The following is a 21,715-nucleotide window of genomic DNA, read 5'->3' on the forward strand; positions in this document are numbered from 1 at the left end:
TGTATAGGTAATTAACTCTTTTTCTTATATAATATGATAAACTCACTTAAAAGGACAGATTTTTTTAACATGCATTTTTTTCTTTATTAGGCACGAAAATGAACTGTAGTTTAAAAGAAATTAAACTTCTTTATAATTGAATTAATTAAAAATGTTATTTTAGGGATAATAAAATTTTATTTTAAAAATAAATTCTTTTAAAAATATTTTATACTAACAATCTTACTTATTATTAAATGAAGAAAAATATTGAATATTATTTATATTTAAAGATATTAAATACATTTAATTTTTAATATTTTTCTATAAATGATTAGGAAACTAAGAAAATATTATTTTTTTACTTTACTCTATTAAAATGTATCACATGAATCGTATCATTAAAAATATAATTAATATGAAAATATGTCATTAGGTTAAATGATAAACTTTTAGTTATATAATTACATAGTAGGATTTTCTTTTGTGTATGAAACATATAGAATTAGAATATGTTATTACTCCAAAAATATTAATTATCATATTAAAGTTGAATTCATCGTTAAGTCACTTATTTCTCAAGAATTCATGTCTTTAAAAACTAACCGTATGTTTGGTTTGATTTGAATTTGCAAGTGCATTTTAGACGTCAATTTAAGCACGTCCTTTGATGTCTATTTATTTTACATTCAATATTGATTTATATAAATTAATCCTGTATATTTGTAATCTCTGGTAAAAGATTAAAAAGGTATTATTTTGATTAAAAATAAAAAGTTTTCTTTCTATATGTTTCGATGATAATAAGAAAAGATTGGATCTGGTCAAAGTTGCAGGTTAGATTTTTGGCACATGTCATTCATTAACTTTGGTGTCCCTGCCATCTTCCAAGTCTAAACACAGAACAATACAAATCTGCAATTGACGACAAATAAATGTTAGATTCGTGGGTTTTGGTTTTTGGACACCCAAGGCAAGAGGGTTAATTTTGGATGCAGTTAAATTATGATGCTACGTTCATTCCTATAATATAATAATAATAATAATAATAGCCACTGCCATCAGTTTCTCAGAAACTTCAACCTAAATTCTCCTTTGGTTCATTTTTTTTTCCCCAAAATCTACAACTGGGAAATTAAATGCTCAAATTACATTATGCATGTCGAGACAAATGTCATGCACACTTCCTCTAACATTTTGTATATTGATAAAATTTATTATAAATTATAAATTTTTATATATTTTACTACTAAATTAAAAGAAAATTCGTATAATATATAAATTTTATCAAAATAATGTGTGATTTTATATAAATTACATTTCATAATTAAGATTGTTAAAAGAAAGTCTTAAGTAACTAGTATTCCTAACAACACCCGTACTATATGAGTCTCATGGGTTCTTAATAAATACGTAATAAGTATTTCAATTATAGTAGTGTTAATAATTTTTTTTTAATATTTTTAATATATTTTATTGTATTTAAAATAAAAATAAAACTTAAATATAATTTTATAGGTACTTTTGAACTTTGAGTAGAATTTGAGTTTCGCATTGAGAATCTATATATATTGATTACTTTAATGTTAACAAGAGAACAAACTAAGAATACATAAGAAACTATGTTTAATCAAATTTTCTCAACGTATATATTGCTAATATTCCTCATTATCCAATGCCATTGAATTTCATAGTGAAGGTAAAAGTAGGAAAAAAAATGACAGCTCAACCAGATTGGTTTTTTAATATTTTATTCCATCACTTGATACTCCATTGATACTCCATTGACTACTAAACTCCTTGGTATAAATTTTTTCTTTCCATGTCTTTCACTTCACTTCATATAAATTCTTATAATTCGTAATTTTAAATGTTACTTAGAAGTAAGAGACTTATTTTATTATATTGCACATATATGACATATATATAGAGAGAGGAGTACTTATATTGTTTGAATGAAATTTAATTTTACACTCAAAGTAGCGTTAGAAATCTTATAAGAAAAACTACTTATTAGCGTAAATTAATTTTATAAGATCACAAGAATTTTTCAAAAAAAAAACATATAACATGTGAATGTTGAGTGACTTGAACCAATTAAATTGGGTTATATAATTGTTCATATTTATAAAATTTAAACATTCATTTAGAAACCAAAGTTTAAAATGGGTTATCTAATTCCTAAAAAAAGAAATATCACTCAACAAAGAAACCAAAATTAGAAAAGACGGATAGGTGAGGAAGAAACCAAAATGGGATGATATTGGACATCTTGCGCAGTTCAGCACTTGAACTTAGTTGAAGAATATTTATAAAAAAAAAATAAATAAATAAATAAATGAGGATGTGTTTAATTTCTATTAATTATTAAATAAATCATTATTTTAGTCCATAAAATATCACACTCTTTCCTAAATAGTCCTTAAACTAATGAAATTTTATAAATTATTTATAAAGTATTAAATATCTATCAATTTAGTTCCTAGGTTAATAAATTTTACTAACACTGAGAAATTAATTTGAAGAATTTTTTAATATTTGAGATACTATATGATTTCTAATACTTTAGAAATTATTTATAAATTTCAGTATTTTAATGACAATTTAAAAAGGAGGGTGATACTTTAAGGACCAAACTGATGATTCATTCATTAATTATTAGTGTAAAAAATTACATTATGAATGAATCATATTATTATTTGAATTATTTTAAAAATTATTATTATACTATTTATTCTTAGGTCAGTATGATTTGCTAAAAATCTTTATGTTAGATAAGATAAATATAATTATTCTACATTTGATTTATAAAAAGAGAATCAAATAAAAATTACAATTTTATTACATGTAAACTGTGGGTTAACTTTTTATTACACCCTAAGTGTGGGTTTGAACTATAAAAGTTCAATCCAAAGTTAGACTACTAGAATAAAACTGATCGAGGGATTGAGAGTAAAGCACTTCAATTTTCTTATTTTCACTTCTGATGTTTGAGAGGAAATTAAAAAGAGTTTTTGGCTAAGTAGCAAGAAACATACCATATTAGTGAACCACACCCCATTAATTCAGAGCTCATCATCATAAGGTAAGAGGGGAAGTGGGAATTGTCCTGCATATGGGTGTGTATAAAGATTGTAGATGATGAAATCATCCCTAAAATTCTTTAGATTTTTTTATGTATGCAAATAAAAGGGCTATAAACACCCTGAAGCATGCCTTGATAATGTGAATTTGGTAGTTATTAATGGAATTACTAAAATGACTTAAGAGATCTAAGTTTCTGGCCTTTTTTTTTTTTTGGGTATTTAGGGTTCTTATGGGGTTAAATCGGTGTTTGTGTAATTGTCATTTGGTTTGTTTATATTTTTTTATGTTAAAATAATGATAGATTACTTTGGTTTGTTTATATTTTTTTACTGGCACTAAAAGTATATGAAAACTGAATTTCTTTTTTTGTCACCACATTATTAATTGCGAAGTATCTATGGTTCAAAAGATATGAACCTAATTCCATTGGGATTAAACAAAAGAAAGGCACCGAGGTTAAATATTTTGATAATGTAGCCACATTAGGAATATTAAAGTTGGAATTGTTGGATCACGAAAGGGTCAACCCCAAGGCATGTATTTGTGCACTGATTGATCGGAGGAATATGATAAAGTCAAGTCAAATCATACAACCTTTTGAGGACACAAACCAAAAGTTGTTGTTGCCAATTTGGCATCAATATCATTATCATCATCGTACTAATCCCTTCAAACAAAGCAAGGCATAGCATGTCCTCTGCATAATAAACGAATATGCCACGACGTCACACGTGTATTACAAGGCACCTACGTGTACGAGGTGGGGCATAGCCACGTGTCATTCCACTAACTTCCCATGTTGTGTTCACCGAAAAGAACTTCCCCTTTTGCTTCTTCTCCTTCTTCTTCATCCGCATTCTTCCTTGTTATTCCTTCATCATTCCAACTCCTATCATGGCGTTTGGACTCAGGACCAAAAGTTTTGGCTTCATAGAACCAGAGGCTGAGTTTGTGAGTACACTTCAATGGTGGAACAAGATTGATGACTCGGATCAATGGCAGAGAGGCACTAACTATGCCCTTTGTGCCGCTTATACCTTGGTTTCCTTTGTTGCCCTGGTTGGTCTTTTTCCTTTCATTTTCTGGGAAAATCATCATCCTTGAGAAAAATGGACAAGTTTTTTCATTCGGAAAATAACTTAGATACAGATCAACAACTAGAAATTTTGTTATTCAATTAGAACTAGAGTTTTATTTTACTAATTTGCCTAATAAAGGTTTGCATTAAAAGATTATATAGATTTCCAAGATGAAACTCTAGTTTTGATTGAAAATAGTATTAAGTTATGTCACTATCAATGGACAGGTATTGCTTTGCGATGACTTTTCTCTTTTGGTTTTGATCTGAACTTATATAGTACACAATTGACACCCCATCACATCAAATCTCAAAAAGGTTAAAACTTTAACCTCTAACCAGATTTTAATGATCCAACACTGATGTTTCTCCATGTGGGTCATTGTTTTGCAACCCCTATGAACAAAGGTTTTTTCTTGCTAAACGTAAACTGTTATCTTTTGCAGCTTGAGATGTGAATTTTGTAAGGAACTTGGAAGAGTGTATGCTTATGGGTGTTTGTTTCCGAGCCAAATTTTCTGAAATGGATGATTAATCATAATCTGTTTATTCTCAGGTGCAACTGGTGCGCATTCAAATGAGGGTACCTGAATATGGTTGGACAACGCAGAAGGTTTTCCACTTAATGAATTTTCTTGTCAATGGATGTAAGTTAGAGTAGTGAATGTTCTATAAACAGCTTTGTTAGCTTATTTATTTTTTATTTTATGGTTGACGAATCCGTATTACATTTGCAGTGAGGGCTGTCCTTTTCGGTTTATACAAAAGTGTTTTTGCAATTAGACCAAAGGTATTTTTCTCTTCTCAAATCTTAACACCTGGAGTTTATCCATTAGTCCTGTTTCTTCATTTCTTGCTTTGGAAGCTTAGGAAAGTATGATAAAAATAGAGCGTATCATGCATTAGCTAAGCTTGGATTTTGGGTGTGTGAATTGGGAATGGATTATGTAAATAGTTTACTTCCATCAAGATTTTGTACTTTTTAGGTCAATTGCATTTTGTACCCCGGTATATGAGGCCCATTACCCATACTATGATTATGTTTCTATATATTCACGTTTTGACCAATTATCATCATGTTCTAGGCACTAGAGCAGGTGCTAATGGAGGTTCCTGGTCTTCTATTTTTCTCTACCTATACATTGCTTGTCTTGTTCTGGGCTGAGATATATCACCAGGTATATTTACTTTCTTTTATATATATATATATATATATATATATATATATATATTATTTTGCATTAACTTATATTCTGTTTATGTGCCTCAAATTCATTTCAGGCAAGAAGCGAACCAGCACAGAAACTTAGGCCTGCTTATTTTATTATCAATGGCTTTATTTACATGATTCAGGCAAGCGCATAATCTTGATTTCCTTTTCCACCATTCTAGTCCTTAAAATAAAAATTCTTACTAGTTAGTTTAATGATTTTATTTTGATCTTCTCACCTTGATAATAATAGATCATCCTCTGGATTTACATGAGTGTAAGCAAAACTGCTACTGGCTTGGAAGCAGCAAAACTCTTCCTTGCAGGTTATTTCTATCATCATCATTTTCGTTTATGACATTTTTGTGTCAATATTTAGTTTTCATCTTACCCTCATATACTGTGTGGACTTCAAGCCTTTTTTAGAAGATTAAAACATCTGTGTCTATGATGACTTAAAATAAAAAGCTAGAGTGAATATATAATGAAGTATACTTGCTACTCAGAAACTCGTTATGTATAGTTTTTTAGTATTGTGAACTTTGCTTTAACATTCTTTTGCAGTCATATCATTCTTTGCTGCTCTTGGATTTTTGTTGTATGGTGGAAGGTAAGTTGTTGTCTTTCGGATGGCACTATCCTTGTTATGTCATTGAACACTAACCTAATCAGAATGACGTAGGTTGTTTTTCTTGTTGAGGCGCTTCCCCATTGAATCTAGAGGCCGCCAAAAGAAACTTTATGAGGTTTGTGTCTAAAGTGCTGTATGTTTTTCAACCTTAAGAGAAGAAGTATATCCTTAAATATCAAATTCAGACCATGTTCAGTTTGTGGTAAAAATTGTCTGAGGACTTCAAAACTCTGGTAAAAGCAGTTGGTGCCTAACTTTTCACCTTTGCAGGTTGGATCTGTTACAAGTATTTGTTGCACATGTTTCTTGATAAGATGTGTTTTGGTGAGTTCCTTCCAACTTAAAACTACTGCCTCTGTTTGAAGTTATTGTTTTCTGACAATATCTTTGTTTTCGCCTTTAATGTAGCTGGCATTTTCTGCATTTGAAGAGGATCCAGATCTTCATGTCTTGAACCATCCCATTCTTAACCTAGTGTACTATTTGGTAAGTCCAAATCTTGTTTTTCTTAGTCAGCCAGGGAGGAATAGGGAATCGTGCTTAGTTATATCATGTTAAATTGCTCTCCTAAACAAAAAATATTTGATCCCCTGACCATGTGTGTATGAAGAAGACTTTACTAGAGAGACATAACTCACTTCGGTGATTTGTATGTCTCAAAAGAAATTAGTCTTTGACTATTTGGGGAATATCCTTGATGACTCCTTAAAAGAAAATGAAAATAAAAATAAAAATGACATATTTATAATTAAAGTAGAATTAGAGTTTGCAGCAATGGGACCAATATACCTATTATACATAGGGAAGTGGGAATGTGTTCTAGACTCTTCTTTCTACAATGTTTAGGTTAAATTACATTCCACCTTACTGGGGTAAAGAGGTATAGGAAATTGCATTAGAAAATGTTTTAAATTAGATTTTAAAGTTCAAATAATTTTAGAATATGGGGGTTATGCCATCTTAAATTTCAGATGGGAAGCAAATATGGTTTAAAATAGCATTATAAACCTATTTGAAATCCTCCATTATTTTCCATGCTAGGAAACACCAGCTAGTCATCTTAAGAAGTGAAAGTTTTAATAACACCATGAAAGATGTCAGCAGGACAAATACTTTGTTTGGATTTGGATATAAGTTTAAAAGAGACTTTTCTATTAAAAATAAAGAGCTTTTTTCCGGTAGAAATACTCTGTAAACTTGTGTGCAAACTGGTTAAAAATGGAGGTTTTCAGAACTATTAACATAAAATCTGTAGGCATGCATCCTCTAACACGTGCTTATAATAATAGGAGTATCAACTACTCAAAAGCTATAGTATAATCAGGTGAAGATCTCGGAAGAAAGTATTTGTCACTATTAATATGCTAGAGGGACTTCATATGGTTAATATAAAGATGAACATTTGTAATATTTGTGGATTATTTTGCACTGCAGTTGGTAGAGATTGTTCCATCAGCATTGGTGCTCTTCATACTGAGAAAGCTGCCCCCAAGACGAGTTTCTGATCAGTACCACCCTATCAGATGAGTTGTGCATTCTAAATCCTCTCAGCAGCCAACAATATGTTCCTTTTTCTTTTTACTTTTGAATAGATCTTTTTCATCTGTCTCAGTTGCTCCATAACAGTCCAATTACTGTTCTGTATATCCATAATTTCATTTTATTCATTTAGTGTTTTTTTTCTTCCAGAAATATGGTTTTTGTTCTTATAAAGGAGAAAAGTAGCATAAGAAAAACCAATCTTCACCAAATTTCGCAACTCTTCCAAGTTCCAACAACATTATTTTATTTTAATTTTTAAATTAAAATATTAAAATAAAATACTCTTTTCAACATTATTTCGATAAAAATTATTGGAGTAGATTTCATTAAATAATATTTATTATTTTTTTTGTAATTTTAAATAAATTTGATTTTTAACTAATAATAAAGAATATCTTAAAATGAATTTTTTTTATCTATCATACTACAAAATATTTAGTTCATCAAATATTATATTATATTTTTTTAAAATGTGTATATATATATATATATAATTAAATATATACTTATTTCAATTGTAAATATTTGAATTTGTGATGTTTTAATATTGTTGAAGATATATGTTATAAATTTATTATTGAAAATACATAAACCAAACACATTTTCATTATTTTCATTTTTTAAAATTAGAAAATGAGAAATTAAATCATTCATATTTTCTAAATTTCAAAAATTGAAAATGAAAACCATTTTTTAAAATTAAAAATAGAAAACATTTTCTAAAATCAAACAGACCCTAAGCAGTTAAGTTTTTGTCCTGGATGCTGACTTCTGTTACGTCAATGGCCAAAACATGGATAACACAAATAATTTGCATAACCATAATGAGGTGGAAAAAAAATGAAAGAGAAAATATAATTATTTAAAATTTCTAGACATTCCTATAACTATCATGTACGCATAGTTTGTTATTATTTGTTGAGTCAGTCTAAGTTTTTACACCGATGTGAATGAGTTTGAAAAATTATAAGAAAATGATTTTCATACCAATCGCCTTTTGACTGGATTGAAATGGAATCCATCCACCGTTAGATTGTCTAACCTATCAACCACGAGTTCGGATCAACTCCAAAAGCCTACGCGAAAGGATCCGATTTTATCAATATCAAACAAACAACTTAAATCCAAGTGTATAGTAAAAAAAAAATTACATTTGGCCAGTTAGAATTTCCTATATCCTAATCAAACACTGGCAAGTTAGAACTCTAAATTACAATAGGAATAATAAAAAAATTCTTATAAAAGAAAATGCTCCATTTTAAATTATGCTATTTTTTTTTATCCTAGATCCACTATTTTTTAAAAGAAAATTAGAATTATTTTGTTATTGATATGCACCAATATACTTATTTATTAGTATTTTACTTGATTATTTAATTAATTCACAATTACTTTTCATTTTAACACTTTGAACAAAAGCCATTTTAATTAAAAAAAAATCATTTTATCATAATAATTAGTATAATTAATGTTCTTACGATATGAACCCAATTTAAAACGGAAGTAAAACAAAAACAACTGAAATTGAAACAAGACAGTTTAAAAAATAAAAATGATACAATTTAAGAATTAAAAACATTTCAATCTAAATAAAATCATCCTGTCATATACAAATCACCATATATAAAATTAAACCATGTCTATAATATATTTTAACTGTCAAGCCTGAACACATTCTAGGATTCATAATCTATTTATAACCCAACCTTGGATCCATTTTTTCTGCTACAAAACAGGAAGGCCTAGGATCCAAGCAGTTCTGACTTCTGATGATATTATATTATATATTATATATATACAGCAGTACATGTTAGGACCTTTCCAATGCCAAATAAAACCAACTGGCCATCTATTTACTGAGAGGTGGAGCCACAGCAGAGAATCAATCGAATGCTATAGGTAAGAAATTCTCATCATCTAAAAGCATGTCAATATCAATCAAATCCTCCACACCATCAACTGTCTCTTCCGAATTCATCGAATTCAAATTACTTCCCTGCCAGATATCCGAACATATCATTAAGCCAAATATTCATCATACGTACGTAGGACAAGACATATATGTTAGAAAATAGTACCTTGGTTTGACGGAAATCCTCCACTACATTCAGCACCCGCCGGTACTGAGCCCGTGCCTCTGGATACTGAACCATGGACTTCACCCGTGAAAGGGCCTTTTGGAACCTTGCTTCACTCTGTTTCCTTCCTTCCTTAAGAAAATCATAATCATCCTCTTTCACAGATTCGCTTGGTTGTTGGTCAGGGACCTTGTTCAGGACTTCTGGTCGAAATCCACGTAAGCCAGCACCCTTGCGCCTCCACCGCAATATGACCTTTTCCAGTATTCCCACGGACCAAATGATTGATTTATACTGCTTTCTCACCTGGTGACCTCTTACATGGGCCTTTAATACCATAGAATTCAAGTCAGTAGAGGGATGTATAAAATGTACACGGGCACATAAAAAAATATTAGACACACAATGAGAAAAGAGAGCTCTATGGATGCTCAATCTCCAGCCTTCTACACCAGACTGCAAATACATTAGAAAGAAGAAATGGAATGGAAAAGACATCAACAACAAATGAAAGGAAGGATAACACGATTTCTTTAACCCCTGGATTGACACCCAACGTGATCTCTACGTACATGCAAGTTATATAAAGGGCAAAAAGAAAAAGCACTCCTCTTAAGTTTTCATCAATTGAACTCTCCAATGCAAGGTTTTCACCTAAATATCATATTAGTTGATAGGATGACCAATGAATGAGAAATCAACCTCAAAGTAAAACGAGCCAGGTAAAATTAAAAATTTAGTTTCTAAACTTTACACAATATTTCATTTAGTTCCTACATGGGAAAAAAATATATTTTAGTTCCTACATGAATAAACATTTACGATATGATCCGTGCAGTTTTCTGACGTTGAAATGGTATTAGATTTGGTGCCTCTGCTAAACACCGTTTTAGTTCTAGCATTAAGTAAAAAAATTACAATTTATTTTGGTCTGTAAAAATAAATATAAATAAATAAACTTAATTTTGGCCCCTACACTTCATTTTTTTGTTATGATTCCTATATGAAAAGAGAAACTCTTAAAACCATTATAACTTTATCAATCGGTAGGGGATTAATTTGTACGCAGTTTTCCATATAGCGACTAAAAATAGAAAGGAAGGTAAATAAAGAGCGCAGAGCAATGAACCTGGATTTTAACAATTCTTTCACGAATGATCAGGAATTCTTTTCTCTTCTTCCAACCACGGAACTTTTTCTGTATTTGTATTGCAGCAGCATTGACTAAACCCTCTCCTTGTCCAGATTTGCGTGCCTTAGAAGCTAGGAGGGAAAGAGCTTGTTGATTTGATAATCCAAATTCATCATCTTCATACTGAGCAGCCAACTGCTTCCTCTGAAATGACTGCATTCTGAATACTTGGTGTATACGATCAGCAGCTTGTGTAGCATTACGAACAGCATCAAGAGAATCCTTAAGGCAGATAGCATCTGGTATATCACCATAAATCACAGGTGGTATATCACTATGAATCACAGGTGTCGAACTTCTCTCTGAAACTGTTAGCACTGCTTTCATTCCTGAAGTTTCTGTCCTACCATCTTTATTTTCATCCATTGTGAGTGATTCGAGGTGACTAGTTAATGATGACTCTGCAAGAAAACCAGAAATTCCTTTGTGGCCATTGCCAGAAGCAAGATCTGCAGGTGTTCTACCCGAAGGAAATTCTGGACATGGATCTGTCAATGCTCCAGCAGCTGCACCCATGGAGACAAGGATTGCAACTGTTCGCTCTCTGAGCAAAAAGGGCAACAAATAATAACATAAGGAACCAAGTAATGTTATACTGAATGAAGATAATATATCTGAGGATATTTTTGAAAAGGAATATTCTAATGCTGAAAGCATGACACTATAGAGAGATTAATTGATTAAATTTGCCTTTAACCAACCAAAGCAAATGCTTTAAAATTAATTTTGAACCAATACACGTTACTTGGATAAAAAAATAGGCATCAAGACGGAATAAACATTAACGGTAAAAAAAACAAAAAGATAGGAGATTTCCTAACAGGAAAGGGGCTAGAATTTTCATATCACCGAATGGTTTCATTTAATGAAATTCAAAATTCCAAAACTCTAGAAAATTAGAAATAATCAGGGTAGCAAAAGAGATTTCACCCACTTAAGTTGCAACACGCAAAATTAACTCAAAACAATAACAAAAAGTTAGGACTTTACCGGCCACAGAATGCAGCCCAGTGTAGAGCTGTCCATCCATTCACATCACGGAAGTTGATATTGACTCCAGCAGTTATGATTGGTTTTATAGCCCAATCATAACCAAGAGCAGCAACTAAATGAAACACGCCTTGCCCCTCCTCTCCTAGTACAAGAGGCCCTTTACCAGTTTCAGTTACTTTGTGAAGTAGCCATGAGTACAACTTCTCTTTAACCTGCTTGTGAAACATATGTTCCTTCAGTTTGTGTTTTGATATATCCATCTCAACAGTTGCCTCTTCCTTACTTGAATATTCCTCTTCCTCCTTCAGTGAAATAAGCTTGAAAATTAAGTTTCTTTTCTCCATATCACCATCAAACACTTGATACGAAGTGTGTACCGAGTTTAAAGACAGTAACCCAACCAGTCGCAAATGAAGCACCATTTCAGTTGAACTGTTAAAAAAATCTGCAAAATCTATGTTTCTATCAAATCCCTCTCTGTACTCAAATTCCCGAACTTCACTACAAGCAAACCTATTGGAACATGTAACGTAGAAGGGAACTCGACCAACTTTATGAGGTGGAGCTTGACAGCACAGAATTCCGCTAGCTAAAACCTCAGCAGCAACCTCCACTTCCCCAAACATACAGGACCAGTGACATGTTGCCCCCTCAGGTTGACTCTTCAAAAATGTTCCAACAATCAATACCTGTATGGTTTTGAATAGGATAAGATGTCAGTAAAATTAAAGTCCGACTTCTCCTCATCCATGTTGTAGAAACAGAAAAATGATTAAACTGTTAATCAAGTAACAAACTCCAAAGCAGATAAGGAATATAATCAGGACACATCATGAAATACAAGAAATATTAAGTAACAAAGAAATCGGTACAAATTGGTAAATATCCAAATAAATAAATAAATATAGAACAAAACTATATGCATCTGAGCTAGAAAAGGACAGCCAATATACAATGCAAAAGATAAAAAGATATTAATCTGAAGTATTCCAAATACCATACATATTTAATTACTGTTCCCCCCACAAACAAGACAAGAAAAACAATCTGTAAAACCATAAACAATTGCTAAAGTACATTTTAATTGTCTGAATCTCATATCCAAATCAAAGTACCTCAATTTCTGATTCAGCATAAGCCCATTTAGGTGAAAAATCATTTATGCTAAACAGCTGGTCCTGAGACAGGGACAGGTTCAATGAGGTATCATCAATCACATCCCCACATTCATCTGTGCTCCATGAAATGCCAGGGGAAGACTGCATATGCAGATCATCCACACCTGCAAGTTCTTTAGTAATCCACCTAGAGAAACTATCAACCTTCTTTAAGCTCTCCTCTCCATCCAATAATCCACGCTTCATCGTCAAGGCATAGTTGATATTTGCTTCACCAGGAACTTCATACTCAGAATTGGATTTCAGCGCAGGTTGAGATTGTGCTTGTGTATATTGCTTTGAGAAGTTTTGATGCACTGACTGTTCTTTAGCCTCGCCGTTAAAAGTGAACAGCTCAGGAACAGTTTCTGGACTTGCATTATTAGTCACATCACCCAGTAAACTAGGAATATAATCAGATCCAAGTTCCAAACCCGATGATTGGGTAAAGCCCCACTTAGGCAATTCTCCTGTATTGTCTTCAAAAGTAATCTGAATCAACAATTAAAATAACAAAATGAAAATGTTATATATCCTTGCTAAATCTCACAAACTAGTGCAAGTTGAAGCTTTTGCTTAAGAGATACCACTACAGGTTAAAATATTGCAGACCAAATATAAAATTGACACCAAGCCAATGCACAGCCACCACCCCCATCAAAGTCAAACTACAATTTTTTTTCCAGCAGACCAAATAAGGATACATCAGGACAAAGTAACATCAACTATAAATGTAAGTTTGTAATAAAAATAAAAAATATAATACAAACCCTACTATGGTCTCTTCTCTAACATTTCTACAAGTACAGAAACAATTCAAAACATTCAGTGCCACACGTGTAGACCAGTAACAAGTTATGAATACGCTCCATCCCAGTTCATCATATGTATTGCAACTTAATACAACACATGGGAGAATGACTAACTCCCTGGAAAGAGGGTAACTATTCCCAGGCCACTTTTTCCATAAATTCATCTTCTATAATCTCTTGATATTTTTTATATATCAAGCAACAACTCCTGTCCTCAATCAATTCTCCCTTTTTCCAAGATAAAAGAATAGGTGAACCATACACCTCTCATCAAGCATCAATTCCATTAGCAATGATGTCTTGATCTTCAAGGATAGAACATTACAAAACAACCACATAGTAAGCAGTATGCACTTAGAACTTTAATCGGCAAAGTAATGTTTCTGGCTTTCTGCCACAGTAGTCAATAGCATAGTGGGATGGCCAATATAGATAGATAGGGAACGTATCAAATGCAAACTCTTTTTTTTGTAAGAAATGAGAATTATAAATATAGACAATTACATTATATTTTGAATAATAAGAATTATAAGAAAAAGTGCACATGACTTCTTTAAGTGGTCATATGACCACAAATTAATTTTAAATTTTGACTATCCATGTTTTCTTGTATGACTCAGATTTATAGTTCTCATTTGATATGCCCCGTGTGTGAGTGTGTAACAATATATGTATTCATTTAATAATATTTTATATAACTTCTACTTATTATTAAATACATATACTTATTATATTAATTCTATGTAGTAATTACATTTTTTCCTTCATACACACACACACACATATATATATACACATGCATATTGTATTATGTTATGCATTTGTCTCAATTATATAAAACTATATTATATAATTATGTATTAATATTTTCTGTATTTTAAATATTAGAGTATCACATAGTCTTCTATAATATATGATTAATAATAAAAAGGAAAATAAAAAATAAATAAATAAATAAAAGCTGTAGAACTGTTTTTGATGGAGTGGCCCAGTTTGAGGTGCAAGCCCAACACCCCCTCTCACCCAAGGAAAAAACAATAGCCTCTTTCTCCCATCAGGGCCACCTCCTCACTTCACCATTTTGTCATGCAAGAAGTTGCAGAACAGATGTTGACAAACGTGAGGAAGCAGGAAGATGTTGCAGAAGCAGAAGTGCTAAACAGAAGCACAAAGGTGCAGGAGCTCTAGGGAGAGAGAAAAAAAAAAAAAAAAAAGAGTAATTGACAAGAAACACGAAGATTCAATGCCTCCTCTGAAAAGCTGACTGCTATTCGCCACAAAACCTATTGTGACAGCCAGGCATGACACAACTGCCCCAGGAGGAGCAGTAACTATGGTTTCTGGGACATCATTTTCCAGACATTGTCCCATCCAACAACTACAAGATAGCACAACTACTCCCAATAGAACCTCACAAATGATACTCATCTTTATGCTGAGAATTCAGATGTATGCACGCAAGCAAGAGTACACTATTGATATAGCAAGCAATAACAATAAGTACCTGCCAATTTGATTGGACAGGCTGAGAGTTCCTTTCCTCTTCAGTGGAGACATTTCCGAATGCACTTGATGGAATGGATGTAGATGAAACAAGAGAAGGATTGGTATGCTTTCCAGTAGACTGTTCCATGGCATAGTCCCAGGATGCAATGCCATGCACACTCTGACCCTCAATGTAGGTGGTATCACTTGCTCCAGACCTCTCACCTTGAACAAGGGGGACATATTCTGTTCCAGAAATTGGTAACTGCCCATGATCACCTGAAAATGTTTCAAAACATCCAACAAAATTCAGATGTCAAATCTCAGAAAAAGTTGATAATTAAGACATTATTTAAGGCTTTAACTATGTTAGAATATGGAAAATTATCCAATATCTTGATTGTATCTTATAATAATTTAGAGCATCGTAGGACTAGTTTCCATATTTCCTTGTTATCTTGGGTTTGCTTCCTTATTTAAATATGGATTAGTATTTTGTGTTTTGTACCACTTTATAACACATGTAAGTCAATATGAAATAAAGTCAATATCAGTATTAGTGTATTCATTCTCTTTTGATCTCCATTTCCTCCCTCTATATATAACACCCTATGATTTAAACAAAATAAAAGTTACAAAAGAATCATCCAAGACCACAAAGAAAAAAGAAGACAAGATAACCTGAAAATGGATGCACAACATATGAACTATTTGAACTAGCATCAATCTTGTCCTTCAAACAATCATTCCCCAAATTTTGTGATTCTCGATAAGTGTGTAATCCTGAACTCGCTTGATGAATATCCTCTAGGAAGAGATTTGATTAAACCATTTAGACCAAATGGACACAACAGTTGTGTAAATATATCGATAACAGTAAACCAATATATTTAAAGCCTTGGCATGTTAATTCAGATCAAAAGAACCCAGTGTAACAACCATTAAATAAATATATCAGAATTACCTGAATCAGCATCTTCACATAATGATGTCAAAGTGCTAGTTGGGCTCATGGAATCTGTGCTTCCTGAAGGCACACTACCATAACTTCTGGGAAAGCCAGATGACAAAGAACTGTCCTTCTGGGAATCTGATGAAGCCTCATTATTAGTATATGTATTTCCACCAATATTGGTTTTGTTAACCTGAAAGATGAAGAACCGACAAAACACCTATCAATAAGTCATCAAACAAGCAAGTTAATATTAGATTCTAAAGTTCTCTGCCTGACTTCAAGAATATTATAGAAATAGACTTCAGGATCTTTTAAAAACGATTATGCAACTTACTCAGCAACATCAATTGGGAATTGGGATTTCTAATGATTACAAATCAAGGACATCTTCTCATGGTAGAAAGAAAGAGAAATACATATTTAGCAGCAGAATAGCAAATATTGCACGTTAGTATGTAACCATTTGGTGGATGTTATAATACTTAAACATAGGTTTCCAGGATTACTGTTAAGGAAGAAGCACATTCCCTAATCCATGATGGCAAGAAATTGAGAAGGAAATCAAATGGGAGATAGATTTTTCCTTCACATTATAGTCAATGGTTAAGAGAAGGAAAATCGTACTTGTACAGTTGCACTCTATTTCCTCCATCAAGTTTAGGGGGAAGTCTTAAGTATATGAAAAAACTCAGAACAGACTAGGCTTGAGCTACAAGAAGTCATGCATACTCAGGTCTAAATTGCACCAGCAACAAAACCAAGAAATGATACAATTCTTGCTCTAGTAAGGAAGCAAAATGCCTTAATTAGAAAGTGTGAGATAAAGAAAACAAGCAAAATACCTTGACATCCAAGTAGTGAACAAATACTATATGCATCATGTCCCTGCAGTAAAAAAAATAAATAAGAAATTCATATTCTAATTAATTTAACAAAAATTAATTATTTCGGTAGAATATTGGAAACTTAAAAATTTGCTGAGACAGAAAAAATTGTCAAATCCAGTAATATATACTTGTTATAGTTAACTATAAATTGACACCAAAGGTGATTATAAATACAGTAATACAGTACTTAGTAAGAAATTCAGACAATTACTAAACAAAATAAAAAATAAACTAGTTTAACACACTCACGGTTCAAGCATCCAATAGCTTCGCCTCTGAAAATTTTCATTTTCTTCTCCATGGGCATAGTAGCAGTGTAACACATCAACACTTCCCACCTATATTTTCTCAAAAAATGTTACAATCTCAGCAAGTAATTTTTTAGGGCATAGAGAATTATTTCCCAGTTAGAGAAAAAAAAAACTGAAATAATTGGAGTTATCTATATATATGCTTGTCTTACAAAGAGTTTATTAACCAAAAACTCAACAAAAATCAAAAATAAAATAAAATCATGCTTGCCTTCAACTTCTCATGAGCTTCCCTCACAGTCTTTCCATCTTTTTTCTTTCTCCAATTATGTCCATCCTTCCTAAAGTACCTTAAAACCTTCCGATCAAAAAGAAAAAGGGAACCACCTGCAATCATTAAATACATGTCAAGAAGCAATGTCATTATGAACACGAAGCAATAATTAGAGCTGAAGGTGAATTAAAGTTAACAATGAAGCAAGACTTTATCATGAACTATAAAACTATTATTAGTACCCTAGAAACTAGACAAGATTATGCAAGAAACTATCAGGTGCCCTTTGCTGTGAAACAAAGATCTTTTGGATCTATAAGATTGTCAGAAAACTTAAGACAATATGGGAAATTTAACCAAGTCTTTTGCTTCAAGACAGACAAAGACAATTGGGAATATAAGGTTGCCAGACAACCTCAGAAATACCCAGTTGCAAAAAACAATTTATGGAAAAATTAGTAATTTTCAGCATTTCAGTCTACCCATATATTGACAAGGCTCACATAAGTGGTGGTAATAAACTTATCAGTAACATATGCAGAAACCATACTCGGTGGCTTGTTAGGTGGTTCTGGCGTGATTTGAAACATCTGATAATTGCGAAGAATTTCACATATTTCTGCAGGGCGCAACCACCTATGCTGAGCTTCAAGCTGTAATTGCTGAATATCTGCAAATTGATAAATAATAGAAAATGGCATTCACTTAAGATTGACTGCTGTATTATCACATGCTCAATGTAATGATTGAAGCAAACTTTAAGAATCAATACAGCCACACCAACAATATCAATAAGAATAACTTTAATTCTTACAATCTCACATGCATAAGAAATTTGATTTATTCATGTGTAGCTATGACTTGTTTGCTTTAGGAGATTTATATAGATTGCTGCTGCAGCTCATTTAAATTTTGATGATTGCTATATTATCTTATTCATTTACAATGGTGCTATAGTTAATGGAGTACTTAACATCCACAGGATCAATATGCTAAAACAAAAACTACCAAAACAATTTCCTATTAAGAAATTGGCAACTGCAGGACAAATTCTTGAGATGAGAACTGATTGGAAGAAAGCAGCTTGAAAAAGGAGTTAAATCATTAAAAATTTGTTACCACTTCTATGGCAAGTCACTTCAGGCTAGGGATCAATTACCCATGATAGAAGAATAACATCATCTCATGTATCAAGTTCCTGATGCTTTAGTAGTTGGTAGTCAAAAGCATGCAATTGATTCTACCAGAACTGCCATCACATGTGGAGTCATGAGCAGGTTCATAGCTAATTAGGGAAGCAACATCAAGAGACTGAGGAATGGATCCTTTGGTAATTGAGAGGTAACAACAAACATAACACAGTCCCTTTGTCTTAAAAAGAGGCACTCGGGAAGGTTTAATTGAAGCATCCTTTTGTGGAGATTTTGACAACAGAAGAGATGGTATTGGCTATGCTAACACCATGGGTGAAAGGGCTTTAAGTTGAGAATCTCAACTACAAATATTGCTGGCTTTTCAAATCACAGAAACAAAGGATGTTGCTGTTCATAAAGTTAAAGCAAACAAAGAGATGACCTAGCTTTATAACTTTTCCTTGAGGAAATGGGTAAAAAGCGATTAAGTGACTCTGAAATGGTTGAAGGGAAATGAATAAGGAAAGGCACCCAATCTCTTAAAGGGCATGTCTCTCATTACATAGTGAAAATTCAGTGAGGACACGGCTGTAGGAGAATTTCTTTGAACCACATAAATTTATACAACAGAAAGCAGAGCAGTGAATAGTTTGTTTTACCATTTGAAATAAGATGAAAACTGTTACAAGCCCATTTTCCAGCAGACACAATAGCTTTTTTGCCAATTAGCACAGAGTGCCAACTTTTCTTACAACAATAAAAAAGTTATAAAACTTTTCAGCAGAGGAACATATATTCTATTCAATGCGAACCAATACCAATCCGTAGCACCTAACAGACAATCGAGTAAACGCCATCAAAGTCGTACTTCATTTTCACCCAAAAGCCCTAATTGAACTAACCAGGTCATTTCCGATAAAAAAACCTAAACAGACTTTTCACACACAAAATAAGCCGAAGCCCCCTATGAATTAACTCATTTCCAGAATCCCAGAATCAGTAATCGAAATTTCACGAAAGTTAGGTTACGCTAAACCGTTCCGAAAAAACCCAAACAGCATGATCCAGGCATTCTACAAGTATTAATTAAACATTAGTTTAACAGAAAGAAAAAGAAGTAGAAAATCAAGGACAGAAACAATGGGGGAAAAATGACCTAATCGAGGTCCCAATCCGTAAGAAGCACGCTCCGCCATGGCGAAGAGCGAAGAAACAAAGAGAGAGATCGACGCGGAAACCCTGAATGAGTAATCAGTATATCAATCAAACACACTTTTTAGCTTTCGTTCGTTCGTTCTTTCTTCCTTCGCTTTTCGCTCTTTCCAGTCAGCTTCTTTTCACACAGTGACGTGACCAAGTGAATAACCGCACAGGCGGGACAGCAACTACTACTACTACCTATATCTTCCCTTCTTCCGTTTTTTTATTCATAGACTGTAACACATTCTACAACAATTTCATACGACATTCTTTTTTTAATCAATAATTACCCTTCAAATATTTATACTACTTTTTCTATCGTATGATAAATATCATTCTAAATATTACTAATTAAAATTTAATAAATATATAAAATAGAATAGTAATTTCCAAAAGCTTAATGATATACTTGCAATAATTTATACAATTTTTTTTTTTACTTATCTCTCCATCGTTAATAAATATAATAAATAATGTGATAGATACATATAATACAGAAAAATAATGTTATATAATTATATTTTCCTTTATAAAATAACCTTATTTTAAATTATTTTGCTATAAACGAAAGAAAACGATAATACTAAAAAAAATTATTGTGATCATAAATAAAAATAATAATAATTAATACTAAATTGAAAAATTTTAAATAACACTTATTTTAAGACTTATATTTTTTAATATTACACTTATTGGGGAAAAAAAGAATAGTAATAAATAATCTTATTGATATTTTTCTTACCTACTTTATTTTTAATAAATCCACATGAGTGATTATGACTATAAAAATAAAATAAAAAATATACTTTAACACATATTGGTTTATATTCTTTTAATACATGCATAAATAATTGAATCTAAGATCATTAGATCAATTATATGTCCCAGAACAAGCCTGAAATACTTTTTTTTCTGCTTCCTAGTAATATATAATGAGTTGGGAGGAGTTTATATATGTTCTCTAATAGAAAGAAAATGTTGATAAAATTATTTATATGTTATTCACGAAATAGTGTCAAGGATGTTTATTTGAATTTTAATTTAATTTATTTAAAATTGATCATATAAAAGAGTAAATTGTGATATATCATATTTTTTACTATTTCAACTTGATTTGTAGTCATGACATATCAATCATAATATTATATAGTTAACTCATAAAAATAAATAAACATATAATTATAATTAAGCTATATTTTATATTTATTTAAAATATATATATAATAATATGTTATGTAAACATTTTATTAATGTAAAATTATATTTTAAAATGACAAAATATTAAGCCGAGTTGAAATAATCAAAAGTATGATATAAATTCATCTTCAAAATACATAGATCTAGTTTCCTAATTAAACACCAACACATAAAAATGACTTTGGGTTGGAACGGGATAATGATACAGATTTACTCATGAATACGCATTTTACATATAACTAGTATTTATATGCTTTCTATAGGATAAATATTTATATTATTATAATTTATTAAAAATAAATAAATAAATAGATACTTCTAAAATGAAAGGATATAAATTATAATTAAATATGGATCTCTTTCATATTATTTTAAAAGATGATAATTAAATGAGATAAAATAAAGGTTAAATAATAAATGTAACTCTACAAAGAAAAAGATATAGTTAAGTTAAATAGAAAAATTAAATGTAGAGAAACAGTTGGTTATGTTACTTAATAAAAATCAAGGCTAAACGAATATAATAATGATCAAAAAGATATCCTATCGTAATTATTATAGATTATATAGTAAA

General features: G+C 31.4%; 2 protein-coding genes across 4 annotated transcripts; one reads left to right on the plus strand and one right to left on the minus strand.

Annotated features, from left to right (window-relative positions):
• Positions 1-3,706: 3,706 nt before the first annotated feature.
• On the plus strand, positions 3,707-7,652 carry LOC109804772 (tobamovirus multiplication protein 1). Its single transcript, XM_020366616.3, has 11 exons — positions 3,707-4,125; positions 4,701-4,791; positions 4,882-4,934; positions 5,230-5,322; positions 5,426-5,497; positions 5,608-5,680; positions 5,919-5,964; positions 6,037-6,100; positions 6,256-6,309; positions 6,394-6,471; positions 7,420-7,652. The coding sequence occupies exons 1-11, from the start codon at positions 3,961-3,963 to the stop codon at positions 7,510-7,512; spliced, it is 882 nt and encodes a 293-aa protein (XP_020222205.1). The 5' UTR covers positions 3,707-3,960; the 3' UTR covers positions 7,513-7,652.
• Positions 7,653-9,065: 1,413 nt separating this feature from the next.
• On the minus strand, positions 9,066-20,152 carry LOC109805213 (Calmodulin-binding transcription activator protein with CG-1 and Ankyrin domain). Of its 3 annotated transcripts, none has more exons than XM_020367227.3 (13): positions 19,901-20,152; positions 18,162-18,281; positions 17,609-17,724; positions 17,336-17,424; positions 17,042-17,084; positions 16,209-16,389; positions 15,926-16,051; positions 15,264-15,523; positions 12,906-13,439; positions 11,788-12,479; positions 10,735-11,341; positions 9,606-9,932; positions 9,066-9,523 (listed from the first exon to the last, which is right to left on the minus strand). In XM_020367227.3, the coding sequence occupies exons 1-13, from the start codon at positions 19,938-19,940 to the stop codon at positions 9,410-9,412; spliced, it is 3,249 nt and encodes a 1,082-aa protein (XP_020222816.1). In that variant the 5' UTR covers positions 19,941-20,152; the 3' UTR covers positions 9,066-9,409. The 3 variants fall into 3 exon arrangements, with proteins under 3 accessions (XP_020222816.1, XP_082924823.1, XP_020222817.1); XM_083068697.1 differs by lacking the exon at positions 19,901-20,152 and adding an exon at positions 18,771-18,789; XM_020367228.3 differs by lacking the exon at positions 15,926-16,051.
• Between the last annotated feature and the right edge of the window lie 1,563 nt (positions 20,153-21,715).

Source organism: Cajanus cajan, chromosome 2 (assembly GCF_000230855.2).
Source record: "Cajanus cajan strain Asha chromosome 2, NIPB_CcT2T_4, whole genome shotgun sequence".
Taxonomy (NCBI): domain Eukaryota; kingdom Viridiplantae; phylum Streptophyta; class Magnoliopsida; order Fabales; family Fabaceae; genus Cajanus; species Cajanus cajan.